A 19292-nucleotide genomic window follows, 5' to 3' on the forward strand; every position below is an offset into this window, starting at 1 on the left:
TTCTGTTTCACACCTTTTATGATTGACAGCTGACCAAAAGAATAAAATGACAAATGTTGGTAGGGTTGTATGAAAGCGATACATTCATGCACTAATAGTGAAGCTGTCTGTGAATTGAACCAACTATGCTAGAGACGGAACTCACTGATGCTTCACATTATGTCTTAATGTATTTTTGAAGCCATGTAGCTACAAAATAATTGTCATAAAACAGTATCCTTTGGCAATTTCTATGCCTTTATAAGCATATTTAACACTAAGGAACAGTTCTTTCCAACTTTTTATAGTATTATGGAAAACAGAAAATACCAACTAATTGATTCAGAGTTCACTAATATGATATATTTATGATAACTAAAGATATATTAATAATAACTAAAACATATAATTTATTCCACACTGATATGACTAGATTAAGTAAAATCAAAATAATAAAGGATTATAAAATGTTCTTCCACTTGCAAAGAGGAAACTAATTTCCTCTTCCTTGAATATCTTAAGTTTATAATTTACATAATTCTATTTCTACATCCTGTTCCCATCAATGATAATCACTTAAATCAAAATCTCATTAAAATCTGCCACCTTACAGTGCTCAAATTGACTTATTTAGCAAACTGGTTCAATATTTTTTTTTGCCTAATTGTTGTGATAGGAAGTAATGAAAGCTCTTTCACTAAACATTCATGATGAAAAATAGAACAGTAATAATCGGTAGTTACTTCAAATATAAAAGAAAAATAAAACTGATTTGTAAATAATCTCAAAATGTGGATAAATGTGCACTGATTACAGGAATAATGTTAAGAAAATAAATTAAAAACCTAGAAAGCTATAGGATTTGTTACAGTTATACAGAAATTGGGGCAGAAAGGGTGGAAAGAGAGAATACTTATTTAAATAATTTTGGAGTTTTTGCATGTTCTTCCCACCTACAATAAAGTAAATCAGACATAATAAAAATGAAGTAAAAAATTTCCATATATGTCATATTAAAGCAAGTCCATTTTTAAGCATGGCATAGAAAAATTTTCAGTACCAATGGTATGCAAAGTGATACATTTAATATTCTGTAACATGAAATTTATTATTTTTAAATGCTACCCAAACATTTAATTAGTAAATTTTTAATTGCCTTATTTGTTTATTTATTTTTCAATAGTATTTTTTCCAATTGCATGTAAAACAGCTTTCAACATTTATTCTTATAAGATTTTAAGTTCCAAATTTTCTTTTTTCCCTGTCCTTTATCTTCCTCCTCCCCAAGACAGTGAACAATCTAAGGTATACAGCTACAATCATTTTAAATACATTTCCATATTATTCATGCTGTGAAAGAAAAATCAGAACAAAAGGAAAAACCACAAGAAATAAAAAGCAAAAAAACAAACAAACAAACAAAAAAAAAAAAACCCAGCGAAAATAGCATGTTTCAATCTGCAGTCAGTCTCCATAGTTTTCTCTGGATGCAGATAGCATCTTCCAATCCAATTTACTAGAACTTAATCTCTGACTAAATTTCTCCTTACTTCCCTACCTAGTTGAATATGATCCTTGAAACCAAGAATTTAAAAAGAAAGGGCCAAGCTTGATGGTAATTACATTGCATTAAATTTCAGGTTTTTGTTTTTTTCTACTTATATTGTTTTAGTTATTGTGTACGATGTTTGCCCAATTCTACTGTACCCAAAATCAGTTCATGCTTCTGAGTTCTGCTTACTCACTGTATACCAATGAATTTAATTTGCAGACATTTATAACTGCCTCCTGTTATTTTCAGCCCTGTCCCAGATGTATACATGGCTCTATAAGGCTTTCAAGATCTTGTTTTTCTACTTCTCTTAATGTCACTACTTCCTTGTCCTTTCTTTGGTTACTAATGGAGTACAGCTCTTACATTACTGGTCTGTGAATTGGCACAAAAGATCTAGATCCTGTGCTGGTTTTATTCCCCTTCTATGTCAAAGACGTGAAACACATATCTTCAGCTTAGCTTATATGCTTCATTTTCTTGTATCTATTTTCAAACAGAGGAAAAAAGAATAGAATATAAGACAGTAAGATTGACTTTAATTCCTGGCAAAATTCTAAAATGTATTATTAATGTACTATTTGGTGAAGTTCTAGAAAAGTAAGTGGTCATCACAAATAATAAGCAATATTTGTATAATACTTTTAGTTTGCAAAGCATTTTATATCTACATATACACACACGAGCACATGCAAAATACTTTATCCTTAAAATATCCCTGTGAGAATCCCTATTTTACACATTAACAAACTAAGGCACTTAGAGATTAAATGACTACAATTTCCAGGAAATAGAGAATTTAAATAACTATATCTCAGAAAAAATAATTGAACAAACTATAACTGAACTCCCTTGGAAAAAATACACCAGGGTCAGATGTATTTACAAATGAACTGTACTAAAATACAAAGAACAACTAATTCCAGCACTATATAAATCTTTAAAAATAAAGAAGCAGGGCCCTACCAAATCCCTCTCTTGATACAAATATGTTAATAATGTAATTATTATTAATAGCAGAGTCAAAAGGAAGAAAGAAAACAACAACCCAATATTCCAACTGAGTTGAATAAGTTATGGTATATGAATGTTATGGAATGTTAAAATTCCAAAAGATGATGCTGTTAAAATATTGCACTCAATGTGCTAACAAATTTGGAAAACTAAACAATGGCTATTAGATTGAAAAAGATCAGTTTATATTCCAATCCTAGCAAGGGCAATGACTAGGAACGATCAAATTACCAAATGATTGCATTCATTTCACATACCAACAAGGTTATGTTTAAGATTTTGCAAACTAAGCTTCAATAACATGTGAACTGAGAATTACAGAAGAGCAGGATGGTTTCCAAAGAGGCAGAGAAACTAGAGACCAAATTTCCAACACTTTCTAGATTACAGAGAAAGCAAGGGAGTCTACTTATGCAATACTAACTACACTAAAGCCACTATGTGGATCATAAAAAATGTGGCAAATCCTCAGAGATGAGAATACTAGCTCATCTCCTTTCTTTCCTAAGGAATCTGAATGTTAGTTAAGAGTAACAGTTAGAGTTGAAGATGGAACAACTGATTGGTTTAAGATTGATAAAGGAATATGACAAGACCTTTAACTTATATGCAGAATACATTACCTGAAATGCCAGTTGGATGAATCAAAAGCCAGAATTAAGTTGATCAGAAAAATATCAACAATCTCAGATATGTGGATAGCACTTTGATGGTAGAAAATGAAGGAGAATTAAAAAGCTTCTTAATGAAGGTAAAAGATGAGAGCATAAAAAAATCTAAGATCTTGGCCAGCGGTCTCATCACTTCCTGGCACATGGAAGGAGAGGAAATGGAAGCAGTGTCAGATTTTATTTTCTTGGGCTCAAAAGTCACTGTAGACAGTTGACTGAAGCCATAAAATTAAAAGAGACTTGTTCTTTGGAATAAAAGTTGTGACAAATCTGGAGAGCATACTAAAAAGCAGAAAAATCCCCTTACCAGCAAAGGTCCGTAGAGTCAAAACTAGAGTTTTCCTCCTAGTATGTTTGTGAGAGCTGGGCTACAAGGAAAGCTGAGGGCCACAGAATCGACACTTTCAAATTTTGGTGTGGAGGAAGACTTTTGAGAATCCCTAGGACAGGAAGGAGATTACTTAAAGAAATAAATTCAGACTAATTACTGGAAGGTCATATACAGAAATAGATCAAAAACCTATGCAAACTCTTCTGAAATAAGCAGAACTCATTTAACCTAACAATGGCAAAAGGGTTTATGATGGCAATTTAAGACCAGGTTAGTGCTGCTAGAAATTACAGGAGGATTATCCGTAAGAAGCCCAGACACAATAGTCCATGTAAAAGATGCAAGGAAATACAGGTAACCAGGTACTACATAGCTGCAGGCTTCAATAATATGGAAACTATCAAACACTTCTCAAGAAATGGTTTGCGGACTAGAATTATATTTTAGAAGCTCACGTTCTAAGAAATGACAAAAAATCCCCCCAAATATTCTGCAGAACTCTACCAATTAACTAACCTGTACTGAAACCAGAGCATGGAATAAACTGTTCCCATCATCCTGTCTACTATTGGAGTTTGTTACCAAAGATGATTCCAGGGAGCCTAGAGCAGAAGAGCTTAAATACTAATGCTTTCATTCAATTGCAAAAAAGCAGTTATTTTGTCTACACAACTAAAAAAAAACAGCATAATGACTTATCCCAATCTTCTTTCTGACCTCCACTGAACAAGAAAGGATTTTACAACAGTGGCATTAACCATAATAACAGAGGTACTAAGGCATAGTGGACAGCAGACCTGATTTGGAGCCCAGAAGTCCTGGCTTCAAATCTTGCATCTTAACACATACTGGCTATGTGACTGAGCAAATCTATGCAATTTCCTCAACTGTAAAGAACACGCCAACCTGGCATGAGTAGATGGAGTTTCCTCACGAAGGGAATTCATCATATCAGTAAAATCATAGGTCAAGTCCATATTTCTAGTAATAGTAGCGACTATAACTGTCAGAATTGATCTAGATAGTATTTTTAAAGTTTATGAAGCATTCTGAATGCATTATAAAAATCAAGACTGATACAAAAATAAGATAACTTAAAATATGTTTATCATGAGACATTGATAACTAAACTTACCAATAAGGTTGATCCTTGGGAGATGAAGAAGTGACCTGATACAACTATGGTGAGAACAAGAGAACCAGATTTATCATTAGAATCAAATACCTACAAAATGAGAGAGAGAGAGAGAGAGAGAGAGAGAGAGAGAGAGAGAGAGAGAGAGAGAGAGAGAAAGAGAGAGAGAGAGAGAAGAGACAAGATAAGTAAAACAGTTACGGTATGATGGAAAATAGCCACATTGGTTTCCTTCTTAGCTTATGACCATTCATGAATGGCTATCTTTTTTTTTTTTTTTAATAATTTTTGACAGTATATATGCATGAGTAATTTTTATAACATTATCCCTTGTATTCATTTTTCCAAATTATCCCCTTCTTCCCTCTACTCCCTCCCCTAGATGACAGGCAATCCCATACATTTTACATGTGTTACAATATAACCTAGATATAATATATGTATGTAAATCCAATTTTCTTGTTGCACATTAAGTATTAGATTCCGAAGGTATAAGCAACCTGGGTAGATAGACAGTAGTGCTAACAATTTACTTTCACTTCCCAGTGTTCCTTCTCTGGGTGTAGTTGTTTCTGTCCATCATTGATCAACTGGAAGTGAGTTGGATCTTCTTTATGTTGAAGATATCCACTTCCATCAGAATACATCTTCATATAGCATTGAAGTGTACAGTGATCTTCTGGTTCTATTCATTTCACTCAGCATCAGTTCATGTAAGTCTCTCCAGGCCTCTCTGTATTCCTCCTGCTGGTCATTTCTTACAGAGCAATAACATTCCATAGCCTTCATATACCATAATTTATCCAACCATTCTCCAATTGATGGACATCCGTTCATCTTCCAGTTTCTAGCCACTACGAAAAGAGCTGATGGCTATCTTTTTCAAGACAGCATGGATTCCCAAATGTCTAAGAATTGCAACCTATAGTTTTTTATTTTTTTCTTAATATCTAAAAGGTTTGAAAGAATTTTCAATAATAAACTTTCTTTTATAAATTTTTATTGATTTATTGATTTGTACACTGCTTAGACTTCTTCCTAAATTTCTCCTTGTTCCTCTTAGAGAGAATAATACATATAAAGACATTTTTTTTAAAAGGAGAAAGAGAAAAAAAAATTAGCAAAACAATAAAAACAAAAGCTGCTTAAATTCTAAGGGGGGAAGACAACATTTAATGGAAGCTTAGAAGTGAGGGATTTGAGGAAATATGAAGGTACTCAGTGCAATGGGCATGGCAGAGGATGTCCAGAGTTCAGCTTAGAGGGAAATAAGACATAATTTGACCTTGGTAACTGCCCTAAAATGGAGATTCTGCAAAAATCTACTGAAGCACTATAGGCCACAAAGGTCAAGAATACTTTTGATTTGTGAATTCTAAAAGTTGTTATGAGCTTCTAGGATTATGGAATTTCTGGGGCATGATAAAGAAAGTTCTAAGGTTAAGTCATGAGAACAATGAGTTAACAATTTACAATTTTTCTTTTGAGAACTATTTCTTCATAACCTTTGACTACGTGAGCTATTAAGAAATAAGTTTTGATCATATTTATAGATTTTATATGTGTATATATACACATACATACATGTGCACATACATATACATACACATAACATGCATACACATGTCTATATATTTTGAATAGCCAACTTGCATGAGAAAAATGTTTGCTTTCTATCCTAGATGTATTTTGTTTGTGCAAAACTTTTTCAAGTTCTTAATTCATAATATATTAATAAAGTTAAACACTTAGCAAAATTATCTATTGTATCATGGATTTTACTATATAAAAATGGTTCCTTTCTGTGGATTTACCTTATAACTTGCAACTTTATTGCATGATGTCTTAAATTGTTTCTTTATTGGGCCCCTTGGATTTTCTAAACAAACCACCTATATTTTTAAAAATTCCATTTTACTTTATTTTCAGCATAGAATTCTCTTCTTTCCACCACCCCATTTGGAAAAGCAAAAAAATAAAAACCATTATAAATCAATCAATAAACATTAAGTACCTATTATATGCTAGGTACTATGCTAAACCTTGAAAATGACAAAAGATGCAAAAGAGTCTGTGTTCTCAAAGAGTTTACAATCTAATAGAGGAAACAACACACGAACAAACATATACAAAGCAAGTTACATAAATAGGAATTAATTAAAAGAGAGAAAGTATTGAAATTAAAGAGAAGTTAGGGAAGGTTTGCTGTCGAAGACGGCATTTTAGTTGGCACTTAAAGAAAAATAGGGAGTCTAAGTGGAGAGGACAGTGTTCCACATATAGGGGACAGCCAGAGATAAAGCCTAGAGCCTAGTCAAGCAAAACAAATTCCCACATTAACATCATGTGTACACACACACATATGCCCACACCCACACCCTCTTATTCTGCCCTCCAACACCTTCACCTTCCTATCTGAAGGTGGCTAGCATGTTTCATCATTAGTCCTCTGGAATTATAATTGGTTACTGCAATAATCACAGTTGCTCAAACTTTCAAAGTCATCTTTACAATATGATTATTATTCTGGTTTTGCTCACTTCAGTTTACATCAGTTCTTCCCACTTTTCTCTAAAACCATTCCCTTCATCATTTCTTATAGTATAATATTTCATCACATTCGTACATCATAATTTGTTCAGCCACTTTGCAAATGATGGGCATTCCCTGAATTTCCAAGTCTTTGCTACCATGAAAACATCTGTTATATTTTTGTACCAGTTCCAATTGTTCAGTGATGAAGAAAGCCATATACACCCAGAGAGAGGCCTGTGGGAACTGAGTGCAGACCACAACAGTGTTTTTACTGTTTCTGTTAATGTTTGCTTGCATTTTGTTTTCCTTCTCAGTTTTTTTTTTCCTAGATCAGATATTTCTTGTGCGGCAATATAACTGTATAAATGTGTGTATGTGTGTGTGTGTGTATGTGTGTATAGGATTTAACATATATTTTAACATATTTAACATATACTGGACTATCTGCCAGCTAGGAAAGGGGTGTGTGGAAGGAGGAGAAAATTTGGAACAGAAGATTTTGCAAGGGTCAATGGTGAAAAATTACCCATGCATATGTTTTGTAAATAAAAAAACTATCATAAATAAATATTTTTGCATGCATGGGTCCTTTTCTTCTTTCTTTGATCTCTTTAGGATATAGCTCTAGTATCAATATTGCTGGGTAAAAGGGTATGCAAAGTTTAATAGTTCTTTGGGCTTAGTACCAAATTGTTGCCCAGAATGATCTAATTAGTTCATAGTTCCAATAATTGTATATTAATGTGGCTATTTTCCCACAGCCCCTCCAGCATTTGTCGTTTTTCTTTTTTCTCAAATTTATCAATCTGATGGGATAAAAATTATTTTTACTTGCATTTTTTTTAATTTTTAGTGATTTGGAGCATCCCCCCCATACCTATTGATAAACTAACAGCTTTGATTTCTTCCTCTGAAAACCATCTGATTATAGCCTTTAACCATTTATCAACCAATGAATGGATCTTGTTCTTATAAATTCTTTTTAATTTATGATCTTAGTGTTATTCTTATACTCTTATAATTCTTATAAACTTAAATGTGTTCCATATCTATGTACACATATATATGCATTAGAAATAAGACACTTAATAGATAAAACTTGATGCAAAGATTTTTCCAATTTCTTGCTTTTAATTTTAGCTGCACTTTCATATTTGTGCAAAAGCTTGTAAAACTTTATATAACCAAAATTATCCATTTTTACCTCCTATGGATCTTTCTATCTTTTGTTTTGTAATAAGTTTTCCCCTATGTATAGATCTGACTGGTAATTTCTTCTATGATCCCCTAATTTACTTATGGTGCTAAGCTTGTCTAAATATCTAACTCACAGATCCATTTGGGGCTTATTGTAAGATGCTGATCTATAATCTAGTTTCTCCCAGACTGCTTTCTAGTTTTCCCAATTTTTTTGGTCAAATAATGAGTTCTGAGTTTCATTTATAATCCATTATAAATTTATAAGAAGACAAGCCATTCTCCAACTGATGTGTTTGTCAAAGGATATGAACAGACAACTTCCAGACAAAGAAATTAAAAGCATTTCTAGTCATATTAGAAGGTGCTCCACTATTGATCAGAGAAAGGCAAGTTAAGACAACTCTGAAGTAGCACTACAAACCTCTTATACTGACTACTGACTAAGATGACAGGAAAAGACAAGGACAAATGTTGGAGGGAATATGGGAAAACTGGGCCACTGATGCATTGTTGGTGGAATTGTGAATGGATCCAACCATTCTGGAGAGCAATTTGTAATTATGCGCAAAAAGTTATCAAACTATGCATACCCTTTGATCCAGCAGTGTTACTACTGGGTTTATATCCAAAAATCTTAAAGGAGGAAAAAGACCCAACAGGTAAAAAAAATGTTTGTGGCGGCCCTTTTTATAGTGGCAAGAAACTGGAAATTGAATGGATGCCAACCAATTGGAGAATGGCTGGATAAATTATGGGATATGAATATTATGGAATATTATTGTTCTGTAAGAACCAACCAACAGGATGAATATAGAATGGATTGGAGAGATATGAACTGATGCTAAGTGAAGTGAACAGAACCAAGAGAACACTGTACACGGCAACAAGATTATATAATGATCAATTCTGCATCATAGTATTTTCACCTTTTTGTTGTTGTTTGCTTGCTTTATTTTTCATTTTCTTTCCTTTTTGATCTGATTTTTCTTGTGCAGCATAATAAATGTGGAAATATGTTTAGAATAACAGCACATGTTTGACATATATTGGATTACTTGCTGTCTAGGGAAGGGGGGTAGAATACAAGGTTTTGCAAGGTTGAATGTTGAAAACTATCTTTGCATATAATTTGAAAGTAAAAAGCTATTATTCAAAAAATTAAGAATTAATAAAAGAATAAAAGGCAAAGCCTTGCATTCAGTAATGAAACTGATATATAAATTCTTGGACATAATTTTTTAAAATAAACACTTGAAAAAAGTTAAATATTTAATAAAAAATTAGACGATAGAAATAGTTTCCATAGTATCATCTCTTGTTCTTGATATTACAGCATTCTCTAAAATAGTCACACAAGTGATCCATAAGAAAAATCCATAACATTCTTAAGTCAGGACTCAAAAAAAGAACCACTGCAATCATGCATTAATTGTCACTGGAGTATGTATAACTCTGGACAAGATCAGGGGAACTACAGCTACAGCATTTTTGCCACTCTTCACATAATGGAAAGTAGTTATTGAGGTCACATTATTATATGGTAAACCTAATAGCTCAGACTGCTCAGCAGATAAATACCTCCACTTGTCTCCTTATCTACCAGGGGCTTGGAATTTTCATTGATTTAATATGAAATACCTACATGCCATGATAATGGTAAAGCTTAGACCTGTGGTTTCCATCATTTGCTGGTTAAGGAAAGTCTTTATGCTAATACATGTAGGCACCTCTGAAATTTTTAGTTTCACAAAGTTGTCTAGGACATTGAGAGATTAAACAACTTATTTTGGGTGGCTGGTAAGTCTTGAGCTTCAAGCTCTCTATTCAACACACCACACTGTCTTTTTTGTTCTTGGTATTGCAGGATTCTCTAAAAGAAAAATAGAAGTGAGATGTAAGAAAATCCCAAAACACTCTAAAAATAGGATTCAGATGAAGGATGACTGTAATCATAGAGACCAGAAGGAAGTCAAGCAGGCTAGGAGCTGGAGATGAGGAAGGAGAGTAGGAAAGAAGGGAAGGACAGACCTCTGCTTCAGATCTGGACAAATCTACTTCCCCACTCTCCCATCTTTCATGTAACCTTCCCATTTTATTCTATCCGACCTCTATTTTACCTCTGCCCAGTTAGGGGAGGGACTTGTGAGGTTCAAATGATCTGGAGGATGATGAACTTCCTATATTCTATCATCAGCCTAGCTGCATCTCTAGGTCAGCTGACAGCAGGGTCTGTATCTGCAACCAAGGATAGATGGATATAAAATTCCTGATGCTTAAGGGACTTTATGAGACCCTTATAAATGGGAAGAAGGAGGTTTCTAATAAGCCAGAGCTGTGAGTTACTTATGTGCCATCCTGTTTCTCTAGGCTTGAGCCCACTTTTCCCCAGAATATATGACCTTGTGGGATAGTAGATCACAGACTTTTAGGGAAGGGGATGTTTATATCCACTGTTCTCACTGAATTACCCTTTCTAAATTCCTAACAATTCATCAATCACCCTTGTTTTCCTCACCCTTGTTTTCCTTCTTCTTCTAACTCCCTATCTGTATTATGAAGACATGATCACAAGTTTCAAAACTAGGAGGGAATTCATCCTACCTACTTCATTTCACAGATGAGGAAAGTGAAAACTGATTTGTTCAAGGTCACACAACAAATGGCTACATCAGGATATGAACAGATCCTTCTAATTCCAAATTTAAAACCTTCTATTATGTCATGATTTTTGACAATTTCAAGAGAAAGAAGTAAGGAGAAGAAATAATACTCAAATGTCTCTGTTTTGCTGCATGTTAGAAAACTAGCTAGAAATTCAGTTGGGGACAAAGTTAGAACCATTGGCTACAACTGTATATCACCCATGTCCTCAATTATTCTAAAACGGTCAATGCTAATAACTTCCTTTTTCATTCCTTGTAAATAAAATGTACTTAAGTTTTTATTTGCTATACATATTTAATTTTATTAATTGCATTCTTTATTTTTCAAATAAATTCTAAAAATGAGCACTTATTCCCCTTACTTACATCTTTATCCCACTGAAAAAGAAAGAAATACAAAATCCTTGCAACAAAAATATACAGATGAGCAAAACAAATTCCTGTATCAGCAAATATATAATGGGCATGGCCAAAATTGTATCTTATTCTATATATTTAATCCCTAAACTTTTCAACAGAAGATGGGAAGTTTCATTATCAATCCTTTGGAATCATGGTTGAACACTGAGTTGATCAGAACTAAATCATTTTACAATGTCATTATAGTATAAATTGTTATTTATCTTGTACTCTGCATCATTCAAATTTTCATTTACTCAAAAAGACTTCTGGATAAGAGCAACTACTACTTTTTCACTAGATGCAGAACTAAAAAACTAACAGTTTTTCTCAGCTAGCCAAAATAGCTCTCCATTAAGTCTCTCAGTTTCAAAAGTTTCATTAACAAGGTTTTTTATCCTACTACAACCAGCCTGGTAATATTGTTCTGTCAGTAATAATCTTGGCCATCAAAGGATCACAGAGTCATTTATAGGGTTAAGACTACAAGATACAAACATTACTAGCTAAAGTTGTCCAGGTGGGTGTGAACACTGATATAATGGGACCTCAGGTCCAGTCATTTGCTGTACTAACTTGTGACCCTTCCCCACCCCAGGTCTCCTTGACTCATAAAGTTAGTCTACATCAAAGCCAGGTAAGAATTAAATAATCCTCTGGAATGTGGTTGGTTGGTTGTTCAGATATGAATGACCTGTCTCTGGCCACTTGTTAGAGATCTACCCATTAAGGTCTTGGGCTAGGGATCTACTGACTGGGGAGCCTGAGTAAGAAAATATCTCTACATAAACATACTCCTCTCCTGGAATGCATAATTTTTCAGATTACTCTTTGAAGCTGGTGGAATAGAATCACAAAACAATTTCAGTTTTCTACACAGGAGAGTTATAACACTATACTATTGATATCATTCTAACAAGCCATAAAAATTAAAACTAGATATTATACTGTACATGAAATCCAAATCTCTCTCTCTCTTTCTTTCTTTTCTTTCTTTTTTTTTTTTTTTTTTTTTTTGCTGAGGCAATTTAGGTTAAGTGACTTGCCCAACGTCGCGCAGTTAGAAAATGTTAAATGTCTGAGATCAAATTTGAACTCCTGACTTCCAAATATCTGTACAAAATATGCACTTGTTTATTTATGGCTGTCAAAATTTATTCTAGGAACTGACAAATTAGCACTTCCTTGAAATATTTTAAATCCAAACAGAATAAATTATTCAAAGTTGAGAAATGTTTCTATTTCAGTGACCAAGCTAAAGGTCAAGAACAAAAATCTGAACATTCAACAAATGTAATATATATTAGTTTTGAACTTGACATGACATGACAATTGTGCTAAATTATACATAATCCAAAATCAACACCATTTAGTTACTGCAGAACTTTCAGATTAAAACTAACATGTATTATGATAGTTGGTATATGCCTTTCAAAGACATGAAATACCACAGCAGCTTTTCAGCAGTGGTTTATGCTTATGATAAAAAAACAAGTATCACTTCATATAACATTGTGGTATTTTTCACATTTGGTACCACCTATTTCTACTCACCGTATACTGTAAGCAATGGTATCAAATTCAAATGGAAATGGGGACCATTGAACTGTACATGAGGATCCCTATGGGCCTCATCATGACTTAGAAAAATCACATATTAACATTATATGTATTTTATTGTATCTTTATTTATTCTGTTAAATATTTCCTCACTACATTTTAACATAGTTCAGAAACATGTTGTTCAATCATTTTTTCACTTGTGTCTAGTTTTTTGTGACCCCATTTGTAAGGTCCCATTTTCTTGGCAAAGATACCAGAGCAGTTTCCATATTCTTCTCCAGCTTATTTTTTTACGTATGAGGAACTGAGGCAAACAGGGTGAAGTCACTTGCCCAGGATCATACTCCTAGAAAGTATCTAAGGCCACATCTGAACTCAGGTGATGAGTCTTCCTGACTTCTGAGGACTTCTGCGCCACCTAACCACCCATCAGAAGTATTGATGGCTTATAATTAAAACTGCTCTATGGTTTCATGTATCAAGAGAAAAGAAAAAAAAAATCAGCATATACATATATGTATACATCATATGTAACTTTAAACAAAAATATCTCCAATTTATTTAAGATGAATTATACAATTATTAGAATTTTCTTATTTTTTCCCTTGAGGATTTTTTTATTATTATTATAGATTTTTATTGACAGAACACATGCATGAGTAATTTTTCAACATTGACCCTTGCAAACACTTCTGTTCCAACTTTTCCCTTCCTTCCCTCCGCCCCTTCCCCTAGATGGCAGGCAGTCTCATAAATGTTAAAGTACATTTTAAATATATGTGTACATATTTGTACAGTTCTTTTGTTGTACAAGAAAAATCAGATTTAGAAAGGTAAAAATAATCTGGGAAAAAAAAACAAAAATGTAAGCAATCCACACTCATTTCCAAGTGTTCTTTCAAGAAGCTGGGTGTAACTGGTTTTGTTCATCACTGATCAAATGGAACTGAATTGGATCTTCTCACTGCCAAAGAGAGCCACTTCCATCAGAATACATCCTCATTGTTGTTATTGAAGTGTACAATCATCTCCTGGTCCTGCTCATTTCACTCAGCATCAGCACGTAAATCTCTACAAGCCTCTCTGCGATCATCCTGCTGGTCATTTCTTACAGAATAATAATATTCCATAATATTCATATACCACAGTTTATTCATCCATTCTCCAATTGATGGGCATCCATTTAATTTCCAGTTTCTAGCCACTACAAAGAGGGCTGCCACAAACATTTTTGCACATGTGAGTCCCTTTCTCTCCTTTAAGATCTCTTTGGTGGTCAAACTGTGCATACCCTTTGACACAGCAGTGTTACTACTAGGCTTATACCCCAAAGAGATCTTAAAGAAGGGAAAGGGACTTGTATGTGCAAGAATGTTTAAACTGGAAACTGAGTGGATGCCCATCAATTGGAGAATGGCTGAATAAATTATGGTATATTAAGAAATGGCCAACAGGATGATTTCAGAAAGGCCTGGAGAGACTTACACGAACTGATGCTGAGTGAAATGAGCAGGACCAGGAGATAGTTGTATACTTCAACAACAATACTATATGATGATCAATACTGATCTTCAACAATGAGATGAACCAAATCAGTTCCAATAGAACAGTAATGAACTGAACCAGCTACACCCAGTGAAAGGACTCTGGGAGATGGCTATGAACCACTACATAGAATTCCCAATGCCTCTATTTTTGTCCACCTGCATTTTGGATTTCCTTCACAAGCTAATTGTACACTATTTCAAAGTCCGATACTTTTTATACAGCAAAACAACTGTTTGGACATGTATACATATATTGCATTTAATTTATACTTTAACATATTTAACATGTACTGGTCAACCTGCCATCTGGGATGGGGGGAAGGAGGGGAAAAATTAGAATAAAAGGTTTGGCAATTGTCAATGTTGTAAAATTACCCATGCATATATCTGGTAAATAAAAACTATTTTTAAAAAAATATCTTTGGGATATAAGCCCAGGAGAAACACTGCTGGATCAAAGGGTATGTACAGTTTGATAACCCTTTGGGCATAGTTCCAAATTGTTCTTCAGAATGGCTGGATGTATTCACAGTTCCACCAACAATGTATCAGTGTCCCAGTTCAATATTAGGAAAACTATTAGCATAATTGATTATATCAATAAACAAATTAACAAAAACCATATGATTATCTCAATAGATGCAGAAAAAGCATCTGACATGCGTCATTATCTTTTCCTGTCAGATTGGCTAAAATCTGATTAAGATTAGCTTTTAATTGTCTTAATTTACATTTCTCTGATCAATAATGATTTAGAGCACTTTTTCATGAGTAGAAATAGTTTCAATTTCATCATCTGAAAATTGTCTGTTCATATCCTTTGACCATTTATCAAGTGGAGAATCACTTGATTAGAATTTTCATATTAAGACAAAATTACATTTTATATGATCATGACTTTGGAACTACCAATTAAGTATTGAGACAAGATTTGAATACATTAAATTATATTCATTTATTGGTTTTGTGATCATCAAACATGATATATATGAAAAGTCATTATAGATTTTTTTTAAATGCCCACAATATAAATGCAAGTTCTTAAATTCCTCACATAAATATTTTTCACTGATCCAAACTACTGAATTTTACAATACAAAATCCTGAAGTAAACAAAAATTTCAAGTAGGTCATCAGCTGCTTCCCTACTAAGTAGCTGAGGAAGCTCTTATGAATTATCTCAATAAAGTTACAGATTCAATCACACTAATGAAAAGTGATCTTGCTTTTCAAATCAAGTCTAAGATTTTATTTTCATGAATAGAAAGGTCCTGAATGTTTTAGGGGAAAGCAAACAAAACAATTTTAAAATTCAGATAAAACTAATAATAGGAAAGGGAGAGGAAAGGGAGAAAGGAAAGAAGGAAGGAAAGAAGGGAGGGAGGAAGGAAGGAAAGAAGGGAGGGAGGAAGGAAGGGAGGAAGGAAGGGAGGGAGGAAGGGAGGATGAACAAACATTCCAGTCCTCTGTAGCAAAAATCTTAGGCATTAAAGCATGAGATTTGATTAGCCTTAATTTTAACACCCATTTCTATGAATGTGATTATTGGTTATTAAATTAGCCTACCTTTTTCAATTCAGCTATCAATATTTGACTCAGTCACCTCAATTAACAGTCATAAATAGTTAGTGTTTGGCTGGAAAACTTTCTTTTTAGCCTAAATACATTTTCTATATAATAAGCTAAAAACAAATTATTTTAAAGCAATATGTATCTGGATTAAAGGAGAAATTAACATTGTTAGATCTCATGTCTTTGAATCTCTCAACTATATCCATTCTGCTTCTCTTTCTTGGAATTACAAAGATTCTGCTCCTTGATTCTTCAAAGTAGGTATATCCAGTCTACTAAATCAAAAGTTAACAAAATCAACATATAGAGGGTCAGGAGGTAAGACTCCATTCCAGGTTGAGTCTTACAGTAACTTGGCTCACCAAATCTCCCTTATTGAAATAGCAGAGACTGCTTGTCAATATAACAAATAACGTAGTGACTGAAGCAAAATGCAAACACTACTCTTTGGATTAAAAACTAAAACCTTTGGTTCAGATAAAGGCCTCATTTCCAAAATATATAGAGAATTGACTCTAATTTATAAGAAATCAAGCCAATCTCCAATTGATAAGTTATCAAAGGATATGAACAGACAATTCTCCGATGAAGAAATTGAAACTATCTCTAGTCATATGAAAAGATGCTCCAAGCCATTATTAATCAGAGAAATGCAAATTAAGACAATTCTGAGATACCACTATACACCTGTCAGATTGGCTAGAATGAGAAGAAAAGGTGATGCAGAATGTTGGAGGGGATGTGGGAAAACAGGGATATTGATACATTGTTGGTAGAATTGTGACTCATCCAGCCATTCTGGAGAGCAATTTGGAACTATGCTCAAAAAGTTATCAAACTGTGCATACCCTTTGACCCAGCAGTGTTACTATTGGGCTTATATCCCAAAGAGATCTTAAAGAAGGGAAAGGGACCTGTATGTGCAAGAATGTTTAAAATGGAAACGGAGTGGATGCTCATCAATTGGAGAATGGCTAAATAAATTGTGGCACATGAATATTATGAAATATTATTGTTCTGTAAGAAATGACCAACAGGATGATTTCAGAAAGGCCTGGAGAGACTCACATGAACTGATGCTAAGTGAAATGAGCAGGACCAGGAGATCGTTGTATACTTCAACAACAATACTATATGACAATTAATTCTGATGGATGTGGCCATTTTCAACAATGAGATGAACCAAATCAGTTCCAATAGAGCAGCAATGAACTGAACCAGCTACACCCAGTGAAAGAACTCTGGGAGACGGCTATGAACCACTACATAGAATTCCCAATCCCTCTAATTTTGTCCACCTGCATTTTAGATTTCCTTCACAGGCTAAATGTACACTGTTTCAAAGTCCAATTCTTTTTGTACAGCAAAACAACTGTTTGGACATGTATACATATATTGTATTTAACTTATACTTTAACACATTTAACATGTATTGGTCAACCTGCCATGGGGGGGGGGGGAAAGGAGGGGAAAAATTAGAACAAAAGGTTTGTCAATTGTCAATGTTGTAAAATTACCCATGCATATATCTGGTAAATAAAAACTATTAAAATAAAATTAAAAAAAAAAACCTAAAACCTTTGGATTTAGGACAGGAAAGAATGTCTACAGGTGACTAAAGGTATTTGGGAGAAAGATACCAGAGATAATTGTATAATAACTCTGATGCATATCTTAACTATTTACATCTCTAAGTAACCAAGATCCAGGGCTTAAGAGGTTTAATAATTTACATCATAGAAGATTTTGTTAGGCTATAGGAATTTTAAAAGAGTACTTTGTATCAAACCTATGACCAAATATATATATATATATATATACATATATATATATATGTATATATGTATACATATATATATATTTGTGTCTCTCTCTGATCAATAAACTTTGAAGTGTTCATATATTTGTGTCTCTCTGATCAATAAACTTTGAAGTGTTCATATATTTGTGTCTCTCTCTGATCAATAAACTTTGAAGTGTTCATAACCAGGACTTCTCTGCCTGGCCCCAGTATGTCACATCCTTCATCTCACTACAGGAGCTGGATTCCAACACCAATACACAACATCCCAGAACTGTTCTTTTCTAGCAGCACAACTTCTTGGTTTTTCTCAGTTTCTTCACTATCTAGTCCTACCATCAAAAGGATTGTTAGTTACATCTCTATTCACAGGTCTCAAGTTAGAAGGGTACCCAGAAACCATCTAGTTTAACTTGTTCATATACTATAATCAACCACACCCCAATAAGTGATCAATCAACTTTTAACTAAAGATTTATAATAAAAGCAGGAGAGGTGTTATCTTCCAAGGCAATTAATTTAACTTCTATATAGCTTTAATTGTTAGAAAGTTTTTCCTTATGTAATACCTAATTTTTGACTGAAATATCTTTTACCTGTTGTTCCAAATTCTGCCTTATAAGTACCCTGCAGCTTAAGCTAATCCATCTTTCATTATGATAGCCTTCCAAATAACTAAAAACATCTACCATAACTTCCAAGTCTGTTTCTCTTCTTCAGACTAAACAACCCTCGTTCTTTCAATCTTACCTCCTACTCAAGGCTCTTCATTCTAAGTCATCTTCTTCTAGGTTATTATTATCATAGTATAATAATAACTAATACCCATATAATACTTAACTATGTTAGGCATTTTGCTAAGTGCTTTATAATTATTATATCATTTTATTTTCATGAGGAAACTGAGCCAAAGAGAGGTTAAGTGACATGCCTGGGATCATACAGCATACAAGTCAGATCTTCCTGACTCCAGGTATGACACTCTATCCACTCTGCCAATATCCTCCTTAAAATGTAATGTTCAGAATGCCTCGGATTTGACCACATACCATGGGACTGCCCTTTGCAGTCTGGCCACTCTGCTAGTAAAAAACAAACTCTTTAAGACAGAGACAGTTTCCTTTGTCTTTCTGTCCACTGAACCTGGTATATCTACTACCTTAAACCCTACCTCTCTCAAACACTGGACTAGTTCTTTGGTTGCTGTCCTATACATATTAAGCTTGCAATCCACTAAAAACCTCATTCACATGTAAACAAACTATTGTCTAGATATGCTTTGCCAAACATTCATGAATAACGCCACCAATTTAGAAGTTGGACTAAATTT

At 33.6% G+C, this 19292-nt stretch overlaps 1 protein-coding gene across 1 annotated transcript in view; it reads right to left on the reverse strand.

Annotated features, from left to right (window-relative positions):
* Nucleotides 1-19292, reverse strand: part of REC114 (REC114 meiotic recombination protein) — a 111315-nt gene that overhangs the window by 81704 nt on the left and 10319 nt on the right. Inside the window, exon 2 of the mRNA XM_074284870.1 lies at nt 4683-4772. Coding sequence (XP_074140971.1) covers nt 4683-4772 — 90 coding nt within the window. The remainder of the gene's footprint in view (nt 1-4682; nt 4773-19292) is intronic.

This window comes from Sminthopsis crassicaudata, chromosome 2, assembly GCF_048593235.1.
Source record: "Sminthopsis crassicaudata isolate SCR6 chromosome 2, ASM4859323v1, whole genome shotgun sequence".
Taxonomy (NCBI): Eukaryota; Metazoa; Chordata; class Mammalia; order Dasyuromorphia; family Dasyuridae; genus Sminthopsis; species Sminthopsis crassicaudata.